The following is a 27,106-nucleotide window of genomic DNA, read 5'->3' as shown; positions in this document are numbered from 1 at the left end:
TTATTAGGTAAAAATATTGGCAACTGACTTTTTTTTTTTTTTTTTACCATCAAACATAGTGCCGGGGGCTGGCATTACAAGACTTTGGAGCTTTTTAAAAGTGAAAGTGTAGAGCTTTCACTATTACAAAAACTACAGTCATAGTAATGTTGCAATGGAGAGTTAGATTTTTAATCCGTTGTTTTTATTTGCTTCTATGCCGGTAGTCAAAATGTCTACATCATAAAGTGAATCAGCTCATCTGCTGAGCTATCCAATTGTTAATCAATGGACCTCTAAACATACATTCAGTTATAAGAACAGTATTCTGATGAAATTATTTTTATTGGATTTATTTCATACATAAAAACAAAAGCTCACCTTCAGTGTTAGCTCGCTAGCCGGAGCAGTGCACACGTCCCCACAGGCTGACGGCACATCTGCTACGTAAGGTATTTTCATATTTAAAGTGTGCTAAAAAAATTATCATGTATTTCAATGACACAAATCACAAATGTCAGGAAAACTCTATGCTCCATGATTTACGGCCATCCTCAGACCTCAAAAGGTTACACCTCTTTGGTGTTTGCACAATAATTTCCAGTTTATAGGTGGTGAGTGTGTCAGTAGTCTGGACAGGAGAATATGCGTAGATGAAAATTGCACAAGCCCCGATGCGTAAAAATGACACGCGAACGGGGGGATCAAGCCCAAAGTACGTAATCATACTCAGGATAACATCTTCAGTGAAGAGTTACGCCACAATTTTGAAAGAAGGTCAAGAAATGTCATCCATCTCTGACTGGATTCAATGCAAAATGTGAATTAAGTCATTATAGAATAGAATAAACGGTTAGAAAAAAGATTGTTCAAAGCAAAACATAGGGTGAGGTTGATGCTAATTAAACTTTTAATTAACGTTCAAGCTCAAAAAATTGAGAGGAACCGCTTTTTAAAGGAACCCATTTGGCAGCAATTTAGTTACAGACATGTTGATCAGCTATGCTTCCAAGTTTCAAACAGGTCCCACTCAATCCCACTCTTCCTCATCTCTAAAAGGGTGGTCCTCCCGTGGCGGCTCTTGAAACCTGATGTTTGCCAGCATGTCCCTCATCGCCACCATGAGGCGATTCACCTCCTGGTTAAGCTCCTGTCCAGCTCGAGCCACCTCCATGTCGCCCTCCTCCTGCCTTAGGCCACCCTTGACAAGGAAAGTGACAGACATCAAAACATAAATACCAAGAATGTGACATTTCTGACATTGATTGTCAGGTACCTTAATGAGTTTTAAGTATGGTCTGAGTGTATGATGTATGCAACTACTGTCTGTAATTGGGTGTGGCGGGGTCATCCATGTATAAGTAGATTTGCATTTATAGAGAAGAGAAAAAAAGCTTGCAGTTTTAATGACATTTACTTTATCCAACTGTGATCGCTTCCTTTCCATAAGTGGATTATATAAATCAGAATTCATTCTTACATGGCTGTTTAGATCAGCCTCAAGCCTTTCTGTTAACATTATACATATACATCTGATTTTGTGAGAGAGTCCCAAATGAGCAAAAACATCTAGTAGTGAATTGAGATATGAGTCGAATTCCTTCCCTGACCACGCTTGTAACTTAAAACACTCGTATCTCAAACCATCTTTTCTCATTGAAATGAATGGAAATGCCATTAATCCGTTCCAGCCCCCCTGCCCCAGAAATACATGTTTGTAAGTGTTTTTTAATCAAGAAAATAGCACTATAATATTGTACTTTAAAAAACAAACATTATTAAATATAATCATACATACAAATCAGTCACCTTCAGCGAAATTCGCCGTTTTGAACTCAAAATAGGCTATTTCCGTGAATGTATAGATCCGATGAGTTTTTCCTAGGGGGGTTCTGTCGCTGTCGTCATGTCGTCATGGCTGCACCATTGCACACATCCACATAGTGATGTAATTTCTGAATATTACACCGCGGCAGACTAATATGCGAGCGCATCGGCCTGAGGTTCCACATGTGCGCTCAGGACCTGCTTTGGATAAGTCACAGGAGTTGACAAGACCAGAAAAAACTCTTCTGCCGCGTCTGCTGTTAAGAATTAACGGTACTTTTACTCAGTTCCAATGATCTAAATTTCGCTCGCTACTTTTATTTATCAATTATTGCTTATTTAGCTACTATTTCGTGCACGAGACTTCGACTTGCGCATTGGGCGCTGTTTACTCCAATCCAATTTAAGTGCTCGTGACATTTAAGTTAAAAGTCTAAGTCCAATCAAACAACACAAGAAAGTCACATGACCTCACACAACGTGTTCCGTTGAGCTTCCCGGACATAGGTATTAACAGTAGATAAGCCTACCCGGCTGATCGTAATGGCTATGTGACCGACATTTTGGGAAGGTTGTCGTTACTATGAAGGCAACGGCGCACTATTTGTGTTTACATTTAGATGAACAAAAACAACAACTTTCATGTATTGTAGTATTTGTCCGGCACTGTCTGCCCAAACGGGGATACTTACTTATTCACACACGCGCACGCACACACGCACGCACACACATACACAGCCATATCAGAATTTGCACATACATATTTTATTTTAATTTTATTGATGTTCATGCTGTGGTTAACAAAAATCTGAAGTTACTATTTACTCTGTACTTATTTGACTGTGTACTTTTGACTCTTACTCAGGTAATTTTTTGGAGGACTATTTTTTACTTTTACTTGAGTCACATTATTGTCAAGTAACAGTACTCTTACTTGAGTATCATGTTTAGCTACTCTACCCACCTCTGGAGCGTACATCCTCTAATGCTAATCTTACGTTTAAGCAACATTTTTGCTCATCAGATCGGCCAGTGTCGTATATTTCCCACTGGTCTTTTGTATTTTCGCGTTGAGGTGCTGCGGGATGTGGCCCTGGTTGTGGTCCCAGCGGAACCGCGAAGCACACGTAACATCGGCGGCAAGAGCTGATCCGCTAGTACATCTTGTATTAATTAGGAAATGTTCCCACAATTATCTAATTAGTTTACGGATGTTAAATGTATTAAGCGACGGAGCGACGTTAGGAATTATGTCATAACACAGAATGAACTAACTTCAAATTCAGAAATGGCCAATAAAAATGGAAAAGTACTCTACTTAATCTTTTCCTGGAGGATGCATTTGGGATGAGCCTTTGAAGTTGGTAAGAGTGAAAAATGAAGTGAAACAGACTGATTATAGTCAGTTATTTCCCAGAATGAGTAAAGAGGGGGATGCTATTCATGGGACAGCTTTAAGCAGACATCAGGTGCAGGTGGAGATGGGCCTGGCTCAAATTGGAGGCCAAAACAAAAGAGCAAAGAAATGAGACAAAATTCATTGTAATCTTAAATTTATACATCAGCATGTACTTGAGCGGTGTAAATAAAAAAAAAAATCTGCTTGAATAAAAATGTGTATTTTGCCTTTTTGTATGCTTCAGAGTCTTCCAGATTGCTTAATTTATGTTCAAATCAAAAAATTATGTGCGGGGGGCCGGGGCATCCCCCCCAGACCCTCCTACACCGTTTTTTTGGGGGGTCACCTTTTTCATGCCTTTGGTGTTAGCATGTCTGTATAATGTAAAGAAACGGTGTGTGCATCATCAGTCATTAAGAGTGAGCGGCTCCCGCTGGTGTGTGTGCCTTGGCCACTTGGGCGCAGTACAATATACCAATCCATTCTCATTACAGTTTATCCCCACTAGGGTCATGGGTGGGCTGGAGCCTAACCCAGCTGACTTTGGACAAGAGGCGGGATACACACTGAAATGGTTGCCAGCTAATCGCAGGGCACATGTAGACGAATAACCATTCACACTCACACTGAAACCTACGGACAATTTATCGTCTTCAATCAACCTACCATTCATGTTTTTGGGATGTGGGAAGAAAGCGGAGTACCCAGAAACTCACGCAGGCACAGGGAGAACATGCGGACTCCACACCCGAAGGCCAGAGCCCTGATTTGAACCCATAATGTGAGGCGGTTGTGCTAACCAGACACACAACTAAGCTCAGTAAGATGAAGTCATATTAGTCACTTTTCTCAGATTATAGAATCATAATATTGTTGACATCTGATGCGCCACCATTTGTGCTCAAATAGCTGTCGCTTAAAGGTTTATTGCACCACGTCATCGATGCTATTTGTTAGCCTGTTTATGGCTTTTCTGGTATTGTTTGTTAGCATTAAGCTAAACTGATTTCATTAAGGGAAAGTTATGGGATTGTTTTAAATACAAAACGCATTTTTTTGTTTTATGTTTGGTTTAACAGTAAACTTGGAGTCGCATTAAACAGCTTGAAGCCTCTTTTCACTCTACCGGACTGCTGCTTGTTGACAAGTGCAGTCTTTATGAAGTTTTAAAAAAAATAAAAAAAATAAATAAATTAAAACCGGGGCGCTTTTATTTTCCTGTGCATGTGTGTGGGCAGTACCAGCAGACTTGTGTCCTCAGTGATCCCAACTTAATGGCACTGTCGCTATATTTAGTGACTTTTCCAACCGCTCTCGTGACAATGATCATGATAATGTAATTTGAATGATAATTTTGTTAACCATTTTGATTTCCTATTTATAACACAAAGTACAGACGACAGTACTGTAAAGTACTGCGTGAGTCTTTTTGTCCGACTCCCCAGTGAATAGTAACCATAATAGAGTCGTAGGTACAGTATCAGCTTCTTGAAACATGACAATTTAATGCAAGAAATCAGTGGCTCTCAAACCTTTACGCCAAGGACCACCCAAAAAATGAGGCTTTATTCTTTAAAAAAATGCATTTCATATTATTGCAAACCACTTTAACACTATGCACAGTTAGAACATCAACACTGTACATATTTCTTAGATTTTGAATAGCTTTACATTCATTCACGTCCCAATAGATATGGGATACAATACGTTTTTTTGACAATTCAATTCAATTTAAACTTACACAGACACTTATTTAGGTTCATTACCAGATAACTATTAACCCCTTATTGCTCAGTGACTGTTTTTTGTCAATGTCTTTATGTCTCAAAAGTGTTCTCTGTCAATTGACTGTCTGTTGTTGTACTAGAGCAGCTCCAACTACCGGAGACAAATTCCTTGTGTGTTTTTTGGACATACTTGGCAAATCAAGATGATTCTGATTAAAGAAACAAACCCGAAGGGTATTTGCTTTTACAAAATAAGCTACAATAAAGAAATTAGCCTCACAGTTCCAATACATTTGGCATATTTTGTCAAATGCAACACAAAAATAGCGACACCGTGCAGAGGTTTCGGCCACACATCATGTGACGTTAATGTCTGACTGGCAACTGCTTGTCATGCTTAAATAAGGAGAACAATTAAGTTGCAGACGTTTCATTGGATGATGTGGATTGCTCCGTGGGTACTAGTTACATAAAAGTAGTCAAAAGGTCCCTAAAGTTCTGCAAAAGGAGACTCAATCATTAAATTCATAAATGTTTTTTCAAAGAAAATTATAAGCAATAAAGCATCACTAGACCAAAACCTCAAACAATTTCACATTTCACCGTTTGTTTTTGTTTGGGCCTTTGGTAGGAAACAAAATATTTGTCATATGCCTCCTTTCATTTTTTGATTCACTTGTCATGAGGCTCATCATGAGCGTAGGAAAGAAATGTTATCCCCAATTTAGACCATTCCAGTTGTGGAACTAAGTTATTCCATTAGTGCATTATTTTGGCAGAGCTTACTTTAAGTTTTTACAAGTGAAAGAATTTCCAACAACAATGGGAAAAAAATAAACATTAAATGCAACTAAAACCTTGACTAAATAATAAATGTTTCCATGAAATATACCAGAGCATCCAAAAATGGTTTAGCTGACTAGTAAAAAGGCATAATTTGAAGCTTTTTGTGAATATGCTTTCTTTTAAACAGCACTAACATGATTTATTGAAAGCTCTTAAAAATTGACTTAAGTGCTTTTGCAACATTTACTCACTTCATTAGGTTAAAACAATTAAATAGATTTAACCAATCCACCATTTTATTATAACAACGCTTTGTTTTAATTTAAACTGTCAGAGAGATATGGATTTATCAGTTTATCATTGTGATCGTCATACTAATGGATTTCTATATCATATACAGAGGGGAAAATGAAGTCGTTTGGACAAAGTACATATGGTACTCTTCACTGTATTTACATGTTTATTTTGTATTTTGTATTTTGATTTCAAACGTGTGTGTTTTACGTCATTATATGTGCAGACTTACTTAAAATTGTGATCACTGGGTATGCATTCATTGTTTAACCAAAGGCATCGTGAATTTGAAAACCAATTCTGTGATGGATTTACCTGAAGGTTGAAGTTTGGCAGCAAGGAACGGAAAAACAGCGACAGTGTGCTCTCATTGGATGCTCCAACATGCTGCCTACGTGCGCACAGAGAAAAAAAGCAAACTGAAGGCCTGACGAGCGTTGGTCACTAAACCAATGAGGGAAGATACTGTATGTATGTGCTATATTACCTCACTGGCCTGGTGTATGAAATCACAGAATCCACTGGTGGGAGAGGGTCAAATCCCATCACAGGCTGAGTGGTCACCTCCTGAAAGTGTAGCGCAAAGAAGCATGGTCAAAGTTGTCTCCTGCAGTGAAAGGCCTAATAGTCACCATAAAGTACAGAAAGGCCAGTTGACCTCTAATGGCCGCATCAGAATAAATTATTATTATTATTAATTATTGCTTATTCGTTGATTCAGCTGATTGAAAAATGATTATGCATTACTAAACAACAATGCCAACGCAAAACATGTACGTGAGGTGCATGTAAAGGAGGGGTGTCAAACTAATTTTAGTTTGCGGGCCATATTCACCCCAATTAGATCTCAAGCGGCCGGACCACAATATTTGTGGCTTAAAAATCCATAAATAACAGCTATTAAAAAATTGCCCCATTGTTTTAGTGCAAATAATTACAAGTACTTTCGGAAAATATTCACATTTATTCATTATGACCTTGTTACAAATTTTGTTGCAAATCATACGAGCAGTCGGAAATTTTTAACCAAATATTTTTTTAACAATATAAAATCAGTGAGCATGCACCATTCTGTTACCTATATGCATCCTTTGCCACAACTTAAATTTTGATGTATGCAATTACAGTGTATGGAGGGGGGGGGAAAGAAAAAAATAAAAGGTTCCAATAAACCAACCTATTTTGAAGTGAAGCTTTTGACTGAAATTTTGTAATATTCAGTGTCTTAAAAAATTTCTACTGGAGATATTTATTTTCAAAGAAGTGAAACAGTGTGAACATGGCACCACATTTTATATTAGTGTGCTCCTGAAACTGAACCTAAAACCTGAAATGCCATTTAAGTGTTGTCAGTGCACCCTCCAGTGGACAGAATTAGCAACAAAAGTTACTTTTATTGAAAAATAGCAGTGAATGTGTTCTCCATCCCCACGGGCAGGATTGGACCCCCTAATGGGCTGGTTCTGGCCTGTGGGCCGTACCTTTGACACCATGTTGTACAGTATTATTTTTGTCCGCCTCAGATTGCCATCCTCACGTTCTACACTGCAGTTACTGTGATTTTGAATGTGTGTGGCTTTAAAAGGCGGGCCTGGCCTGGTGAGTGGTGCTTGCGCCAGTGAATGAGAGTGTTGTTGGCTCAGGTTATCCTGTCTGCGTGTTGAGGGCATCAGTTGTGGCCATTGGAGCTTGTGTATGAATGTGCTTATTATGTGTTTATTCTGTTACGGTTTGTTCAATAGAGTGGCAGCCGTTTCGATCCTTGACCACTTGTGGGGGCATTACAATGCGTTGTAACTAGTGGTGGGGTAGGCTGTATTAAATTAGCTAGCATCGATACCTTGTGTTGGGTATCGTAGACGTGCTGCTGCGTTACGATACTTAGTTTTGCTTTGCAGTAGACACATGCACCATTATTTTCTTTTGCGTTTAAAATAAATAAATCAAATAAATACAAATAAGGATAACGATTCCAAACTTCGGGAATTCTGTCTTTTGCACATGCTTTTCTCCTGGATCGCCACGAACGCACCAACTAATTTCTGCACACAGTGGTGTGTGAGTCTCCAAGTAATGTGGAAAAATGATCCCGGCGAAGTTTCAAGGTAGAGATTTTGCTTTGACGTTTTTGTAATCAAATGATTCCATTTATTCTATTTATCGTTTCAGCCCTATTAATCGTTCAATGAATACTTCTATTGTTGTCAATCACTGTAACAGTCACACATACAACAAACTCAGCATTCCTCTTTGCCAATGTACGATTTTGATACAGCTCAATCATATTTAATGCTTATGTAACTGATGAATGTATTAATTTCTTTGTATTTGTTGCTCCTCTATACAGCAAACTTTGTAATGTAAAATGTCAAGTGCGACAATAAGAATCTTACCTAATGCAGCTTTTCTAATGAAGAAACTGTGACACAAGACGCCATGGTGGGTGATGAATGTGCCACTATTGCCCCAGAATTGACATACTTTACTGTAATTCCTTTTTTTTTGTTTTTTTCCCCATGTTTTTTCCCCCAAATGTCTTCTTCGAATCACAATAGTTGAACGCCAAGGATGTTAAAGAGGCTTCAAAGTTTTAACGGAGAGAAAGTATCAGCACGAATCTGCTAATGTCCAACACTTGTGGTTTTACAGTAGACAATAGAGACGACTTTGTAGCGGTTTTGAATGAAAGGCTGTGTATCTTACCAGAGGCAGACTGGAGGTAGCTTCTTTGACCTCAGACAGCAGAACGTGGCGATGGATGTTCCGTGGAGCATTCTGGTATCTCTGCTTCCTCCTACAGCAAAGGGATGACAGAAAAATGTCACAGCCCATAACAATAAACTGACTGTCTTGAAACAATTGTTTATACTTGAGGTGCAAACCTGTAGTAATTAATTTCCAGACAATTTGTCCTAATTTTCATATTTTTCAAATTTTGTCAAGAGCATTACTGCGGGAAATTTTTTGGAGTATATTATTTATGATTTGATATATATTTATTTCACAAGATGCAAGATGGCGCCTACCCGTGTGGTTGCCTCGGTTACGCGCGCTCTAATACTGCTTTTGTTTTTGTGTTTTTCGTTCGTCTTCGGAGACATTACACGACTCACTTACACAAGGGAAGACTTGCTAAGCATCAAGGAGGCTACTGCGGACTTTCTTTCACCAACTCTCGCAAATCCGCTCAGTTTTTTTCCCTGAGTTACTCACCGGAGAAGCGACCGCGGTCTTTGGCGCATGGAGGCGGAGGCGACGCCACAGAGGGAAGCGAGCCGGCATCCAGGTGAAACTCCGCAAGAGAGGATACAGGCTGGTGTTTCCGTCCATCCACCTCGCAAATCTACACTCCCTACCCAACAAAATGGATGAGCTTTATCTTCTGATAAAGACCAGTAAAGACTTTGGACGTTCCGCCGCCATGTGTTTTATGGAGACTTGGCTTTGTGAGGCTGTGTACCTGATGGTGCCGTCATGCTTCCCGGCTTCCATCTTCACAGGGCATGGAATGATCGGGGAAAACAAAAGGGGGCGGCATATGCTTCTATATCAACGAAAAATGGTGTACGGACGTCACGGAGCTCAGCACACACTGCAGCCTGCTTTTGGAGTCGCTGTTTTTTAACTGTAAGCCATTCTACTCGCCTCGCGAGTTTGCATCATTCATTCTGGCTGGTGTATACATTCCGCCTCGAGCTCACACGAACGCCGCACTGCTAATGCTTGCCGAACAAGTAAACGAAATTGAACAAAAAAACACCCGGACTCACCCCTCATTTACAACGCTAAACTCAACAACGAACTCCCTAAATACAAGCAGCACATCGACTGTCCTACAAGGGAAAATAACATTTTAGACCACTGCTATACTACGCTAAATAACGCATACCGTGCCAAACCTCGTGCAGCCCAGGGCTCGTCTGATCACTGCTTAATTCACTTAATACCGACATACAGGCAACTTAAATGCGTGAAGCCTACAGTGAAAAAGTGGACCAATGAAGCAAAGATGGAACTTCAAAGCTGTTTAGAATGCACAGACTGGAGTGTCTTTGAAAATTCAGCTGGCAGCCTGGATGAATATACGGACACTGTCACATCCTATATCAGTTTCTGTGAAGATATGTGTGTACCAACAAAGTCATTTTGCACATTCAAGAACAACAAGCCGTGGTTCACTGCCAAACTTAAGCAACTTCACCAAGCTAAGGAGGACGCACATCAAAGCGGGGATAGGGCCCTGCATAATCGAGCTAGAAACCATCTGACTAAAGAAATGAACATTGCAAAGAGGAACTATGCAGCAAAGTTGCTAACAACTCTAAATTAGTCTGGCATGAATTACAATCACTGACCAATTACAGGTGACGATCCCCCCAAGCTGAGAACAATAGCACACTAGCCAACGACTTGAATACCTTCGACTGCAGATTTGAAAAGGACAGTTTCACACCCCACACCCACCCAACCGCACCACCGACCACAATGACTGACTTCTGCGTTGACCATCCATGAACAGGATGTGAGACGCATCTTCAAACAACAAACGATTAACAAAGCGGCAGGCCCAGACCATGTGTCCCCATCCTGCCTCAAAGTCTGCGCGGACCAGCTCACTCCAGTATTCACGCAGATCTTCAATCGATCTCTGGAACTGTGCGAAGTACCATCCTGTTTCAAACACTCGACCATCACCCCAGTCCCCAAGAAAACTACAATCTTAGGTCTGAATGACTAAAGGCCTGTCACCCTGACATCTGTGGTCATGAAGTCCTTTGAACGTCTCGTGCTGGACCACCTCAAGAGCGTCACAGGTCCCTGCTGGATCCCGTGCAGTTTGCCTACCGAGTGAACAGGTCTGCGGATGATGCAGTCAACATGGGACTGCACTTCATCCTAGATCACCTCGACAGTGCAGGGACCTACGCGAGGATCCTGTTCGTGGACTCCAGCTCAGCGTTCAACACCATTATCCCTGAACTCCTTTCATCCAAGCTTCTCCAGCTCAGCGTCTCACCTGCCATCTGCCAGTGGATTTATAGCTTCCTGACGGGCAGGACACAGCAGGTGAGGGTGAGAGAGACCACCTCATCCACACGCAGCATCAGCACTGGGGTACCCCGAGGTTTTGTCCTTTCTCCGCTGCTCTTCTCTCTCTACACGAACGACTGCACCACAACGCACCCGGCTGTCAAACTCCTGAAGTTTGCAGATGACACCACTGTCATCGGCCTCATCAAGGACAGTGACAAGTCTGCGTATCGACAGGAAGCGGAGCGGCTGGAGCTGCGGTGCGGCTGACACAACCTGGAGCTGAACACGCTCAAGACTGTAGAGATGATGGTGGACTTCAGGAGGCATCCTTCGCCATAGCTGCCTCTCACGCTGTCCAGCTGCCTTGTGTCAACCGTCGAGACCTTCACGTTCCTGGGAATTACAGTCTGTCAGGACCTGAAGTGGGTGATCAACATCAACACCGTCCTCAAAAAGGTACTTCCTGCGGCTTCTGAGAAAGCACGGCCTGCCACGGGAGCTGCTGAGGCAGTTATACACAGCGGTCATCGAATCAGTCCTGTGTTCTTCCATCACAGTCTGGTTTGGTGCTGCTACAAAAAAGGACAAACTCCGACTGCAACGGACAATCAAAACTGCTGAAAAGATTGTCGGTACCCCCCTACCCACCCTTGAGGACTTGCACGCTGCCAGAACTAAGACAAGAGTGTGAAAAATCCTCTCGGAACCTCCACATCCCGGTCACCGGCTCCTTCCCCCAGGTAGCCGCTACCGATCAATGCAAACTAGAACTAGCAGACATTCCAACAACTTCTTCCCTCTTGCAATCAACTTCTTAAACCCTCTTAAACAGGTAACTTACAATTACATTGCAACATGCTGCCATTTTCTTTTGTCTGAGTTTGTTGTTACATTTCCGTCGGGCCAATTATATACTACTCGTGCACTCACTGTAGTAGTCTCGCTGCACTATTTGCATATCTGTTGTTGACCAATACTGGCCACTCATGCCAGAGTAGCATCTGCCTCATTTGCACACTGACTGACGAGTATCTGCAACATTTGCACAATCAACATTGTCCCAGATTATCGCACTACTCCATCCATCCATCCATCTTCTACCGCTTATCCGAGGTCGGGTCGCGGGGGCAGTAGCTTTAGCAGGGACGCCCAGACTTCCCTGTCCCCAGCCACTTCATCCATCTCTTCCGGGGGGATCCCGAGGCGTTCCCAGGCCAGCCGAAGGATATAGTCTCGCCAGCGTGTCCTAGGTCGTGTCCAGGGTCTCCTCCCGGTGGGACGTGCCTGGAACACCTCACCAGGTAGGCGTACGTGAGGCATCTGAATCAGATGCCCCAGCCACCTCATCTGGCTCCTCTCGATGTGAAGGCGCAACGGCTCTACTCTGAGATCCTCCCGGATGACCGAGCTTCTCACCCTAAGGGAGAGCCCCGACAGCCTGCGGAAGAAACTCATTTCGGCCGCTTGTATCCGGGATCTCGTTCTTTCGGTCACGACCCACAGCTCGTGACCATAGGTGAGGGTACGAACGTAGATCGACCGGTAAATTGAGAGCTCCGCCTTTCGGCTTATCTCCTTCTTTACCACAATGGATCGATACAAAGTCCGCAAAACTGCAGACGCTCCACCGATCCGCCTGTCGATCTCCCGTTCCATTCTTCCCTCACTCGTGAACAAGACCCCAAGATACTTGAACTCCTCCACTTGGGGCAGGATCTCACCCCCGACCTGGAAAGGGCACGCCACCCTTTTCCGACTGAGGACCATGGTCTCAGATTTGGAGGTGCTGATTCTCATCCTCACCCTACTACTACTACACTACTCGTCACTTTAAACTGCATACACTCCTTGAAGTCTCGGCGCCCTTTGCACAATGGTTATTGCACTGGACTATTGCGAGATTTGTCATTCGAACTGCTCTAAGTGCTAGAGGACTCTTGTGTCTTTTTGCACAATTGTAAAAATAAATAAATAAATAAATAAATATTAATTGTACCGGCATTACCAGATAACTAGCAACCCTTTATTGTTCAGTGACTGTTTTCTCAATGTCTTTATGTCTCAAAAGTGTTCTGTCAATTGACTGTCTGTTGTCGTACTGGAGCGGCTCTAACTACCGGAGACAAATTCCTTGTTTTTTGAACATACTTGGCAAATAAAGATGATCCTGATTTAATAGGATAAAAGGAATTCTACATACTGTGCAATTGCACAACAACTTCTCGATCATCGTTAATACATTATGACTTCAATATTTATTTTAATGTATTCATTGCATCAACCTTGTAATGGTGGACACAGTTGCATCCTGCAGAGATTTTATCGCTTTTTAATTTATACATGCTTCCTCGTGGGGACGCCATCATTTTAAGGTTCTTTTATTAGATTTAAGGTTCTTTTATTAGTCTTAATGCTCTTGGGCCATCATATCTATCTGATATGTTTTTATCTTATCAACCCTCGCGGCTACGGAGGTCTTCTGGCAGTGGCCCTTTAATCATTCCAAAAACTAGAACAAAAACCCACAGAGAGGCTGTATTGAGCCATTATGGCCTGCGCCTCTGGAACAGCCTGCCGGAGGGCATCAGGAATACAGAGAGCGACTGTTGATGTTTTCAAAAGAAGGCTCAAGACTCACATGTTTGGTTTAGTTTTAACTGATTTACTCATTTGTATTTTACCCATTTAGTCATTTACCTATTTATTCGTTACTTATTTTACTCATTTATTCATTTTTATCGCATTTGATTTTATCTCAAAGTGTCCTTTATAGTATCTCTTATGGCACTTTATTTTTTTTTGCCCTGTTCTATTATTTTTCAGTCTTTCCAAGTTCTGCTTCAGTGTCTCCTCATGGGAACTTCTACGCCGGGAGGTGTGTTTGGTCTGCCCGCGAGATGTCATCCTGCAGCCTCCAGGGGCCAGGAGGGCTGGGGGTTTTCGCACAATGTTAGGTGTCCTACCCAGTCTATCCCGGTCGTGGTGTGTTCTGTGGTGGCATCCTCTTGAGTTGCGAGCTGTGGCACCTCTTGGTGTGGATGGTTCCCACTAGTTGTCTGGCTCCTCAGTGCCTTGTCATGTCTCTGTGCTATCTCTATATTGTTTGTCAATAGATGTGTTGTGTTTAGGTACTGTATTTGTGTTTGTATAGGTGTGCCGGAATTTATCTATGGGGATTTATCTATAGGTTACTATTTGTGCAATGGACAAATGTCTTCTCTTGCATACTGTTTTTGTATTTCGTGTATCCACCAACGCCACTGAAATGATGCAAGTTCCCTCATTGTGGAACTAATAAAGGTTATCTCATATTATGTATATTTGTTAATAATATACTTTTGAGCTTACGGTGTCCTGTATCGCTGTGTAGTATTTTCTCTCCAGACACATTAATTTGCCTGCTATTATGCGATTCAAAGTTGGTTACTTTCTGCTATAATGCGGTTCCAGTCACACCTAGAGTATGTGACAAGTGTACTGTAACACCCCTCACTAATGTCAGTGTTCTGCGACTACATGTCACGATAGCTCAGCAATTAGCATGGCTTCTCTGTCTTTTTCCTGTTAATGAGTCCTTCTCCTCCCTCCGTGATAACGATACTTGTCCCAACTGGAGCTTATTCACTGCCAGGGATGCGATGATAAGTGACTTTTGCTGTGTTGACACCGGACGCGAAGCAAACTTTCACCTCTGCATCGTGTTTAGCTGTGTTAACTAGCTCTACCCACGAGCCGGAATAAAATGTTTTTATTTTGTTGCTATTTTTACCTGTAGTTGTTTTTCACTCATAAAGCACTTTGACTAAAGGCGCTCTATGTCCATCCATCCATTTTTTACACCGCTTATCCTCACTAGAGTCATTGGTATGCTGGAGCCTATCCCACCTGACTGCGGGTGAGAGGCGGGGTACACACTGAACTGGTAGCCAGCCAATCACAGGGCACATATAGACAAACAATCATTCACACTCACATTCACACCTACGAACAGTTTAGTCTTCAATCAACCTACCATGCATGTTTTAGTGATGTGGGAGGAAACCGGAGTACCCGGAGAAAACCCACGCAGGCACAGGGAGAACATCTAAATTCCACACAGGCGAGGCCGGATTTGAACCCGGGTCCTCAGAACTGTGAGGCAGATGTGCTAACCTACCGTGCCGCCAAGCGCTCTATAAATAAATATTTTATTATTATTACTTTTTTGTGTCTGTGCTTCTATGTAATCATGACATGGCAGAAATTGGAACATTCAACATGGAATTTTGGGAAAGAATCACATGGATACATGGATACTTTAGCTTGTATTGAACGAAAACTTCTGTCAGATGAGCAGCCCAGCTTTGATCTCACTTGTTCTGGCAGTCCTCCACCAGTGGGTCATTTGCATCAATTCGACACAGCACCTCCCTCACACTCTCTTCCAACCAAAGCATAACTGCTGCTTCCCTCCAAAGGCTGTGCATCCTCCCCACGTACAGAGCAGTCAGTTCAGCCAAGGCTGGCAGCTGTCTAGAGAGAGCAAATGTTGATGTCACAAAGCGTTGATGGATGAGATTAAGGGTTGGCAAAAATGAGATAGATAGACAAAGAAGTTTACATTACCCAATCTGACTGCTCGGACCAAAGAACGCATGTGAGGTGACGGTGGCATCTGGCTGCACAGTGCATAGATCCAGTAAAGGCATCAAGACTGCAGAAAAACATTCAGATTCAAGAAACTGACATTCCCCCGGGGCTGATTTCGTCATTCGTTGCGATGCCATGACTTCATTGATTGTTTTCCTGGGATAAAAATTCAGTATTTATGGAACCCTGTATCTGCCAGTAGAAAAAAAGGAAACTGGCAGAAATGGGGGAATTCACTTTTTACCACATTTTGTCATGTACAATTACATAACACCTTTATAAAACACCCTATACATTCCAGTGGAGTGCAAAAACAGCTACGTACAACCCAATCTTTAGTTTGAGTTTATTGTTAACCAGTCAACAAACATTGCATAAATTATTTTGTATTAAACAAACACATACCGGTACATACAGTACATTTAAATGAAATACATTTCAACAAGCTAACCCAGACTAAGTGAACTGACCAGCAGGGACTGAGGTGGGCTGTTTCCCATTCTTTTGCCTCCAAGCCCCCAATTAATCAAAAGTCACTAAGTAAGTCATAAATGATTATGATATCTCTTTATTATGACTTCGTAGTGTTTTATAATTATGACTAACTTATCTTTTTTTTTAACTTTTATTTTAAACTGATGGAAAAGTGAAAGTCTGTAATAATATGAACTGTCCCGTTTCCACCAGTTAAAGATGGTATCTCATAATTTTGACTTACAGTCTTAAAAATAAGGGAGCTTCAGAGGATATTGCATTACCGGATCTATAAGCGCACCCATGGTTCCATATAGTACCATTGTACACCACTGGGGTTCTTTAAGGTTTCTTTATTGGTTCTTTTGAAAGGTGACAGTTCTAAATTGCACCCATGCTTCTGTATAGTGGCATGGAGTTGGTTAGATGTTATAGAATACCGAAGTATCAATTCTGATTTGGTGCTATACAACAGCACAATTTAATAATGATTCTATAAAGAATCACTAAGAACAGGTGATAAATAGTGATAAATAAATAAATAATAATGTTCACTCAATCGATATCGAAATAGATAAATAATAATACTAATAATACTCAAAAGTCGTTCCCTTATGCGCACAACCCAAAGAACTGCATTTGGACACTGTACTATGTAGAACCTATATTATATTAGGGTGTAGGTCAACCACAATAACAAAGTTTGGGCCGTGTAGATGATGTGCTCCATGTAAATCTAAAAGTGAGATTTATGAAGAGGGTATTGTGTACTTGGGTTACCTACCTACCTGCGGTCACCTACTATCCGGGAATAGCAAAAATTTGTGAATAACTGATGACCATTATAATTTCCAAGAGAAAAAATCATTAAAAACGAAATAAAAAATAAAAAAATCAGCCCTTCCCCCAAAAAAAGAAACGTGAATAAGCAGGAAATACCACCAATAAACGGTTTGTACAAAAAACAGGGGTTGGTTCACCCCCAAAATAATAATAATAAAATAAAATAAAAATCGCGAATAGGTGAATTCGTGGATGCCGAACTACAAATATGAAAAAAACTGCAAATATGAGGAGTTTATTATTTTTTGACACGTGGAAATTGGCTTCCATAAGTATTTCACAAATTACTGTTCTGCCATTCTAGATTTGATGCATTTTGTTTTTTTAATTTGAACTAAAAGATTGCACTGCCATTGGGAAGGTTAAAAAAGAGATTTTTTTTTAGAAAATATTTTTTTCCCTACACGCTTGCATTATTGTGAATGCTTGTCTCAGTATGAAGAGGTCTGACAGTGGTAGATTTCTGACCTGCAGGAAACATGATGAGCGCATCCTGTAGCATTTGGTCAGCTTTGTGTTTTGCTTGATCACTTTCTTCAGGCTTGATTTCTTCCTGCTGACTGAGATGGAAATGGCAGAGTGCGGTGGAGAATGCAAAGTTTGGCAGCTGGGACAGATTTCTGTGCTCCTGAGATTCAGACAAACAATTTATGACTAGCACTGAACACTTGACCATGTAAAATGAAATATACAGCTAATATGCGGAACGTGAAGCACAATTTACCTCCCAGTCCTCATAAAGCTGAAGGAGAGAGTCGTACTGTCTGGAACGTAGCATCAGGAAATCAATGAGCAGCAGCATGCACAGCGGGTCAGAGTCTGGGTCCAAACTATGTACAAAGGGGTAGGGGGACACTTGGGTCAGAAATCCGACATCTTTAAATGCATCCGCTAAGCCAGTTGACAGCAAAGTCCTCAAAATGCCCAGCTATCTTGAAGACTATATTCAGTTGATAAAGTTGAATTGTGAAGTTAAAATATTCTACATACCCAATGTGTGTCAACTTTACAGTGGACCCCCGCTATTCGATGTGGACTGCGAATAGTGAATTTCCGCAAATAATTGACACGCTGCTAAAAGTGATATAGAGATACAGATATACCACAAGCTATGATCCCAAAACACTTCAACAGCATTTCAAAGGCTTACAAATATCTTTAGACAATGCTGTACTCTTAAAACTACAGTAAAGTTTACAGCTAAGCACGCACATACACAATGTACAGTACATACGGTGCTCTGATAAAGTATTGCCCCCCTTCAAATTCTTATATTTTTGCATTGTTTCCCCACTGTAATGTTTAAGATCATCAAACAAATATAAATATCAGACATATATAACCCAGGTAAAATTATGTTTTTAAATGGTGATTTCATTTATTAAGAAATAAAAATTTAAGTATAATTTCCATTGTTGAGACAAATGTATTTTTTCCGCGAAGAGAAAGAACAGGTCAGGTGGGGGAATTTATTTAACATTTCCAGAACCGATCAGCTGTTTTTAGAAATGTCACACCAGGAAGCAGTGACAGCTCTGACGAAGGGTGGAGTGACAGCCAAAACTGACAGGAAGGTAAGACAATTTCTCCACCGAAAAAAATAATTTGCCTGAAAAACAATAAATGTAAAAATCCTATTGAAAAAAGAAGATGAACGCTATAGACCTAGGGTTTAGCAATGTTCCGCTGAGCTGTTGTTACAGATTCCACTGGTTTTTATGTTGTGTTTAGTCCTAGTTGGGCAAAAGTATCATGAGCCAAAGCAGACACGGGCAGTGCCATGTACAGTACTCCTGCTGACTGTAAATCACAAATCTAACACGGATGCTGTAAACTTTTTGATTGGATGAGCGAGAGTGCGCCTTCTGCTGCAGTAGTTTGGTTGAGTGGACAACTAGTTTGATGGGTTATTTTGGTGTGGTTATGACTGACAGTAACCATTCATTGTCTCATTAAAGAAACGGTACAATAAATATCTTAAATACTGTAGACAGTATTTAGCCATGAAAATGACTGACATTTCTGCCATGTTGCAGAAAATTGATAAAAGGCAAGTCTTTTCACGAATAACCAAGGATAGAATCCCCCCCAAAAAATCCACAAATAAGCGACTTTGCAAAGGCAGAACCACGAATATGCTGTAGTCCATATACTGTTTCTCTTCTGCTATACCAAATTGAATGAAAACAATTGTAAATTTTCATGAATTAACCCGTGTGCAAATTAAGGAATGAATATAATTGCAGTTATTTGGCAACTAAACACACAGCCTATTATCTTTGGTCTTATCAAACTTTTTGATGGGATTGTGTGACAATTCACGACACATAATTAAACTTACAAACCCTTATCATGCGATCAACAAATTCTATTATTCGAGTAAGTAAAAGTGATTCTTGTTTATCGAAAAGGAAATAAACAAACAGTGCTCCTTTAAAATGTTTGACATCTTATGAACCTGTTTTTTATTTTATTTGAAAACTTGTACTCTTTTTCTCCTACCTCAGGATCAATTTGCAGTACTCCAAAGCTGTCCGGGGGCATCCTCTCTTCTCAAGGAACATCATGTGCTTGAAAAGAGCCAGATAAAAAGCCCTGAAAGCAGATTATTATGTCACTGAACTTCTTTGTTTTTAAATTGTAATACGTCACCAATTATTCATTATTTTATGATTTAAAATTAAAGTTTCTGTCCAAACACCGAAAGTGTACAAGTGATTTACACTGAGCGACAGCAAACGTCCATCTAACCTGTTTTCTGGTCTGAGATAATCCAGTCTGCAAGTCCCAGACGTCAGACTCCATACGGGGTGAAACGCACACTCAAAACTGTACAAGGCCCTCTCTGGAACAACAACAAAAATAATTAATATACATAATTCATACACACATTATTGTATTATGTTCATGTATCATCTGGTTTAATAATATAATTTTGTTATAAAAAAAATACATTGGTTATGTGCATTATTAGTAGGGATGCTCACCAGAGCCAGGTCAGCTTTTCTTTATTTAAATATGCATTTAGGACTGGGCAAAATAACTAATAACCATCAAATATATAAAATATAACAATTACAAAAAAATAAAATAAATAAAAATATATATGTAAAAAAAAAAAGTGGACCTGGCATACCACAGCAGCATTTCTACCATGATCCAACACCTAAACAGAAAACACCCACATGCAGACTACAGCTCGACGAGCAGTGCCGCCTCATACGCAAGGTAACATGTTCTTTTTTTTTAAATTATTACATGAATTAATTATTAATTATTACATTTTAATATACCCTACCATGGCAAGTTAGAATGCACGGTATGATGTGTGTAGACTAGATAATGTTAAGATCATGCCGCTGCTTGTATGAATCCTTCAAAGATCAACACTGTATGAATCCTTCTAGGATTCACATTTGGGACACTGCAGCGTATTCACTTTGTAATGACGCTGTGTGCGCGCGTGTAAGTTTTTTTTTTTTTTAACATTAGAAACAGCTGCTAATGCTGCTGCTACTCCTCCACTTCCTCCTCCTCCTACTTTAATACTTCAACGATATCTGACCACAATCTCCAACAATGCTTTGCAGCGGCATGTTTCATGTACATATTTTTTGTGCGCGTTGGCATTTTGTATTGAAAAAGTAATATTTTTTTTAACTCTACAGTCAGGGAAGAGACTTGACAAAACATTCTTTTGTCTGTTTATTTTTTGTCAAAGGAGAAAAAAAAACCTAGTTCCTTAAAACACAGCACATAGGATAATTATCAGAATTAGCACCATATTTTCACTCTCAAACTTAACAGGATGTTTATTTTTCAGCAGATTTGATTTTTAAAATGGCTTCCTGATAGTAGAAGGTAGTTACAAGCCACAAGTCTCCTATTTTAGTTGTCTCATCTTGTAAGGATAAGTAGTCAACCAAATTGTTTCCACTAGGTTCACATGTAGTTGTGTTAAAATAATTGTGGTCTAATAACATAAAGACTACGTACCTAAGTAAGTGATACAGGGACGCTATGGCATGACAGAGAGGCCATTCCACTGATTAAATTAGACCAAAGCAAGTAATTATTTTAGGGTTGAATTACTTCATATTTTTTGCTTGAAGTGAAGCTAATGAGCAGAGAGCGCCGACATCTACGGAAAAGGCAGAGGCACATCTGGGACTGAAGTAAGTTGAAATGCAAGGATGAAGGACATCGTTCTTCATTTAAGTTAAACATCCTCACCGATAAGGTCCCTGGCCATCTCCTGATCATCTTGTATACGGCAGACGTCAGAGAGTTGTAGCAAAGAGTCAATGTGGTAGGGGTTCAGCTGCAGCAGAGCCTAAGAAGAGACATCAACAAATGATATATACACCGTACAAATGTTACTGTATGTTACTGTTTATTTATAATGTACAATTATCCCCACACTAACATGCAGACCTTAGAGTAACATATTTTCCAAGTTTTAAAATTGGTTTAAGGCATAGCTAATAATGAATGTTATGAGATTTTTTTGGAGGATACTTAATGTCAGGGCTTATCAATGAAAGGCCTTTTCACTTGAATTAGTATACCTTAAAACAGTGAATGGAATACAATTTAAAACCAAATCATTCCGTTAAAGGAATAAAAAAGGGGTTTACATCCAAAAAACGATCTAGATTTTGATACTCAGTAGAATCATTTCTAATCGAACAATTTGAAGAATGATTCCACCATGAAAAAATTATTATTATTTGCAAATTTCACACAACACCGGTAATTTTTTGTGTTATTGCATTATTCACTGAAGAGCACAGCATAGTAATGCACTATTACCACAATGGTGTTTGGGTCCATGGACTCGACAGCATCCAGGAACTTGAACTGTACTTGTTGATAGTCGCGACTATGCTCAAAAGTGAAGTACTGAATGCCATCTTTTGACTCAAGTAAGGTCATTGAGATTCCTGAAAAGATGTCATATCAGATTAATACAGATGTATAAACTGCAGTCAAGTTAATATAGAGGTACCATAATTTCTATAATGTGCATTTTCCCCCAAAAAAATTGTCAAGTCAGTAGTGCGCATTATACATAGGTATAGGGGAAAACAGGAAAAAAAACTCTCACATTTTATAAATGTAAGCCGCCATCTAGAAGTTATGAAAAAGCTGTACTTTCATTCCAATATGCAACCGCCACCTAGAGGTTCTGAGAAAGGTCTGCACGTTCATTCTAATATGCCACCGCCACCTAGAGGTTATGAAAAAGGTGTAGCCCACACTTTCCTTCCAATATGACAGGGGTACGTATGATTGGATATATGTACAGTTGTGTTCATAAGTTTACATACCATCCATCCATCCATTTTCTGAGCCTCTTCTCCTCACTAGGGTTGTGGGAGTGCTGGAGCCAATCCCAGCTATCATCGGGCAGGAGGCGGGCTACACCCTGAACTGGTTGCCAGCCAATCGCAGGGCACATATAAACAAACCATCATTCGCACTCACATTCACATCTACGGGCAATTAAGAGTCTTCAATTAACCTACCTTGCATGTTTTTTTTTGTTTTTTTTGGGGGATGTGGGAGGAAACCGGAGTGCCCGGAGAAAACCCACGCAGGCACGGGGAGAACATGCAAACTCCACACTGGCGGGCCGGGGATTGAACCCCGGACCTCAGTACTGTGAGGCAGAAGCTCTAACCAGTCGTCCACCGTGCCGCCCAAGTTTACATACCCTGGCAGAATTTGTGAAATATTTATTTATTTATTTTTTTGGAGTGAAAAACAACATTAATTCATGGTTATGTTTTGTTTAATGATGATGCTTTTCTGAAATGCTTGACAGTTCGAATACCATTAAAATTAAATTAAACGTTTCGCCTGGCCCTTCATGTTTTCTTTAATGAATTGTACCCATCTTACAAATTCTACCTGGGTAATCAAACATATGAGCACAACTGCGTGTTTTCTCATTTACTAAATAAAAGTAGGGCTGTGAATTTCAAAATAAGACCAAGTAAATTAAAAAAGCAAGTATTATATGTTCAAATGTGTGCTTAATTTCAGAATAATTATTTGTAAAAAACTAACAAAGTAGAGATAATACTCATGTTTTGATCATATGGGTAGAAGCAAAAGCATGCATTGCAAAAATGCATTATACATAGGACCTATGTATAATGCCTTATTACAATGCATTTTTACCCCCTATGTCATAGGTAGAAGGGTTTTCCAGAATTTTGAGGTTAATTTTGGGGGTGCGTATTACACATGGATGCACATTATACACGGGAACCTACGGTAATACTATTAACATAAGCCCTACAGTACATATACTACAAAAAGGTACATTCTACTGAGCAAAATTGTTTGGCTAAAGCATAGAACGTTTAAATACAATGAATACTAAGTACTGATGAGAAGGTTTGAAGCTTGTTTGTCATATTTTCATATTAAATTAGTTACAGTCAAAATAATATATTAAAAAAAATATATATAAATATAGTGCAGTCTTTGTAATAGTAAAGAGAAACTTTATTTACACAGATTAATAAGATAAAGCTAGCACAACCTGGGCGGCTGAATCGAGGCCAACTTTCCTTGGGGCTGGTCATCCACGTGTTCCGATGAAACTGTCTATTGCGTTGTCGCGGTCTGGAAAAAGATGATGACAGGGATGACGACAGATGACGATGCCACACAGCTCCCCAAATTCCCAACAATCCATGCATACCTTTGATCCCCCAAAACTGCTCGACTCCCAAAATATTTCTTCAGCTCCGTCTCTGGGTTCAGATTCCTGGAATATGCATGCATGGAGGAACAATTAGTAGAGAATAGCCTGTCTTTTTTCTTGTTTGTTTTTTTAAGAAGTAAAAAGCAGTCTGATACAAATAATAATGTTCCTAGTAATCACTATTTACAATTATGTATCAAAGAATACGTTCTTCCCATTCACAGAGTGTCCCTGAATGCACCTCACGCATTTAAACATGAATGGCCGGTGCACTGAATCAGTTGCCAAATACAGCGTTTCTCTCCTGACATATGGAGGCTCGTATATAGTTAATTCAGACGTTTCTTTCCCCCCTGGAAGTCCCTAACAAAACCTGGCACTCTTGAATGAAAAGGAACTTTCGTTTGAAAACCGTTCACAAACACCAGAAAGGAGGCCTTCTCAAAATACCTTAATCAGGCAGAAATGAACAAAGCTCAGTTCACGTTTGCCCAAAATATGAACGGGTTTATGAACTTTTGTTCATTGGACTTGTTCAGGTACAACACTGAAATCTAAATATAAATCTAAAATGTGTCATGTCCCTCTCATGGAGATGAACAAGATACTCAAAATATACCATAATACTAAGTACTATCATCATAGTAAGCATACACATGGTTAAATGAATACCCCTCTAAACACAGTATTATCCTCTTTGTAAAGGAGATGAATAATGTCTAACTGGGATCTGAGCCGATGAACATGGTCGATCTATATAAAAGAGATGCTGGTTTGCTCACCTATGCTCCACATGTAGAACAAGTCTTCTGTCACAGCCTCCACAGTCATTTTGCAAAGTCAAACCATTGGACTGCTCCATGTTTTCTAGCAATAAATCAATGTTGTCATCTAGTGCTCGTGCTTTCTGATAGCAGACAGAAATGAACATAAAATACATTTTAGGGGGGTTTCTGATTTAAGAAAATCCAATTCATATTTGGTTGAAAGGAGAGACATTTTAAAAAGTACATGTTTACCTGTACATTTTCAGATTTAACTTTTGTCTTCTTTTTCTTCTTCTTTTTGTTAACACTAGACAAAGGCTGTAAATAACAAACAACAAACATGAGAATAATTTGATTTAAAAAAACAATTAGACCCCACCCACCCATCTTGCCAATTACCTCATTTGGCCCTTGAATGCTGTTTGATTTGCTGTCAATGTTTCCTGTGTCACTTGTTTTGTTTATATCGAGTTTCTCTAGGTCTTCATCGGCAGAGACTTTTTCTGCATCACTTATCTGGTAAATAATTAAAGTGAAACACTCGTTTAAACCAGTATAGTTATTTTATTGCTTTGCCAAACGGCCAAATATACAATTACATTTAAGTTTGTGTTTAACTGTGACGCTTAGAAATAACTACAATATTCCATATTAAGCATCGCAGAGCTAAATAACTAGTAGTTAACAGTCTTGCCATTAGTTTATGAGGTGTGTCAGAAATGTTCCAGGACTGGTGGCACAAATTATATATTTAAGACCAAAACTATAGACTACAAGTTCTCCCCTTGGAAGTAATCCTCCTGGAGTTTAACACACATTCCCAGCCTGCTCTATCACACTTTAATGCACTGTTGGAGTCTTCATGTTGTCTGTGGCTTCAAAACAGGTCCCCATGATTACCCCCTTGAGCTCAGGAAAGAGGGGGAGAACTATAACACGAAGACAGATTGATTGAGTAGGGACTTTGCTCCAGCCAGGAAGTGACCGATGCTCAAGTCATTATGAGCAGTTGCGTTGTCATGGTTACGCAGTCACGACTTACCCTGCCACAACTCTCGCCTCTTCTCGCGCACTGAACGAAGCAAACGCAGCAGGACCTCTCTGCTGACGTTTGGTCCACATTGAAGGGGAAAACTCGTAGTTTAGGTCACATCAGTCCTGAAACTTTTCCGCCACACCTCGTATTCTTTGAGCTTGATAGGTAAAGTGCTAGTGTACCAAGTGGCTAGCGGTCTCATTGTGGATCCTTCATAGTAACTGTTGATTTTTGTTTATCCAAATTAAATGTGTGGCTAATACCACTAGCTAGCACGCTGCTAACATGTTAGATGTCCCGGCGTACGTGCAGTCCGAGCAATGTGTAGACGAGCTCTAATATAGCCATACCATTTCTAAAATGGCACAGATGTCTTTACGATCCTTGTTTTTCTTTGACTTTCGATGTGACGGTGGGCTGACACTGGCCGTGTCCAACTGCTCTTCCTCGCTTTCAGCCAGCTCATCAGGGTTATGTGGCAAAGTTAGCTCCTCCACGACAACCGCCTCCTGACCCCGCTGTTTGCCTTTCAGCCTCCGCAAAGCTCTGCTAGACATTTTACACGGCTCACGTATGGACTAATGCCAACATATGACAACATACGACTAAAATAGGTTTACGTGAGCACACAGACAAAATATGTTGCACGCACAGCCATAGTTTTTGGAGTTTCTTCTTCGTGATTTCGTTATTTGGCAGTCTCAAGCGTTTAGTCGCACTCTAGTGCCCTCAAAAGGAAGAAAGGGGAAATTCACCATAAAAAAAGAAAAAAAAAAAAATATATATATATATATATATATATATATATATATATATATATATATATATATATATATATATATATATATATATATATATATATATATATATATGCGTGTGTGTGTGTGTTGCCCTAAGTAACCAGGAGGTGGCAGCAGTAGCTTTAAATCAGTCAGGCTTATCAAGCTACCAACATTTATAGCGATACTAAATTAGCTATACTAAAGAATATTAATGTAGACGGCAGAATTTATGGCGGTAAGGCACCCATGGTGGTGCTAAGGGTGCTAAGGCACCCATAAATTCTAAGGCAGAATTTATGTTTGAATGTACAAAGTAGCAGCAGTATGGACGGAGTGTTAGTGCTATTGTGAAATCACTGCAGTGATGGCTTGTGAAAAGAAGAAAATAAAACTGGTTTTATAAAGTGTAATTACTGTAGTGTTGTATGTGTGTCTACAGTGACCGAGGCACTTGGACGGTTCTTGACTGTTTGTCCTATCTCAATAAATGGACAAAAGTGTAGCATTGACTGTGGATCTCGATAATTGTTTCACCCAATTAAATACATTTATTTTTTTTCTTAAATGTGCTTGCACAAGTGTGGTTGCACAATTGTGCACACCTTCTTATAGCAATTATATTTTATTGAGATGTGGCTGTGTTCGGAATTCACCAATCACATTCAAACTCGTGTTAAATGAGGGTTAGCACATACATTACTGTTATGGCTGCACACATTTTTTCTTCAGCTGTAACTAGGGCCTTCGTCAGAGTGAAAAACATAAGAATAGTTTGAAATAGCAGTCAGTGTTAGGACAAAAGCTTTTGGCT

General features: G+C 40.0%; 1 protein-coding gene across 1 annotated transcript; it reads right to left on the bottom strand.

Annotated features, from left to right (window-relative positions):
- Positions 1-192: 192 nt before the first annotated feature.
- On the bottom strand, positions 193-26,187 carry tcf25 (transcription factor 25 (basic helix-loop-helix)). Its single transcript, XM_061665782.1, has 18 exons — positions 25,864-26,187; positions 24,877-24,993; positions 24,730-24,795; positions 24,493-24,617; positions 23,708-23,773; positions 23,546-23,628; positions 21,805-21,935; positions 21,226-21,325; positions 19,744-19,837; positions 19,495-19,587; positions 17,717-17,822; positions 17,461-17,620; positions 15,652-15,739; positions 15,400-15,558; positions 8,716-8,806; positions 6,500-6,579; positions 6,328-6,403; positions 193-1,180 (listed from the first exon to the last, which is right to left on the bottom strand). Exons 1-18 carry the CDS (start codon positions 26,068-26,070, stop codon positions 1,010-1,012), a joined length of 2,013 nt encoding a protein of 670 aa, XP_061521766.1. The 5' UTR covers positions 26,071-26,187; the 3' UTR covers positions 193-1,009.
- Between the last annotated feature and the right edge of the window lie 919 nt (positions 26,188-27,106).

The sequence above is a fragment of the Phycodurus eques genome, chromosome 2, assembly GCF_024500275.1.
Source record: "Phycodurus eques isolate BA_2022a chromosome 2, UOR_Pequ_1.1, whole genome shotgun sequence".
Lineage (NCBI taxonomy): Eukaryota > Metazoa > Chordata > Actinopteri > Syngnathiformes > Syngnathidae > Phycodurus > Phycodurus eques.
The sequence above is the reverse complement of the archived record's forward strand: the minus strand, read 5'-3'. Positions and strand labels throughout refer to the sequence as shown.

Excerpts from the sequence above, each read along its gene's own strand:
- tcf25 (XM_061665782.1), bottom strand. The coding sequence starts at position 26,070 with ATGTCTAGCAGAGCTTTGCGGAGGCTGAAAGGCAAACAGCGGGGTCAG. Across the intron at positions 17,621-17,716 it reads AGCTTTATGAGGACTGGGAG|GAGCACAGAAATCTGTCCCA; the intron begins GTAAATTGTGCT and ends TCTGAATCTCAG. Across the intron at positions 8,807-15,399 it reads GTGGAGGACTGCCAGAACAA|GAGGAAGCAGAGATACCAGA; the intron begins GTGAGATCAAAG and ends CCTTTGCTGTAG.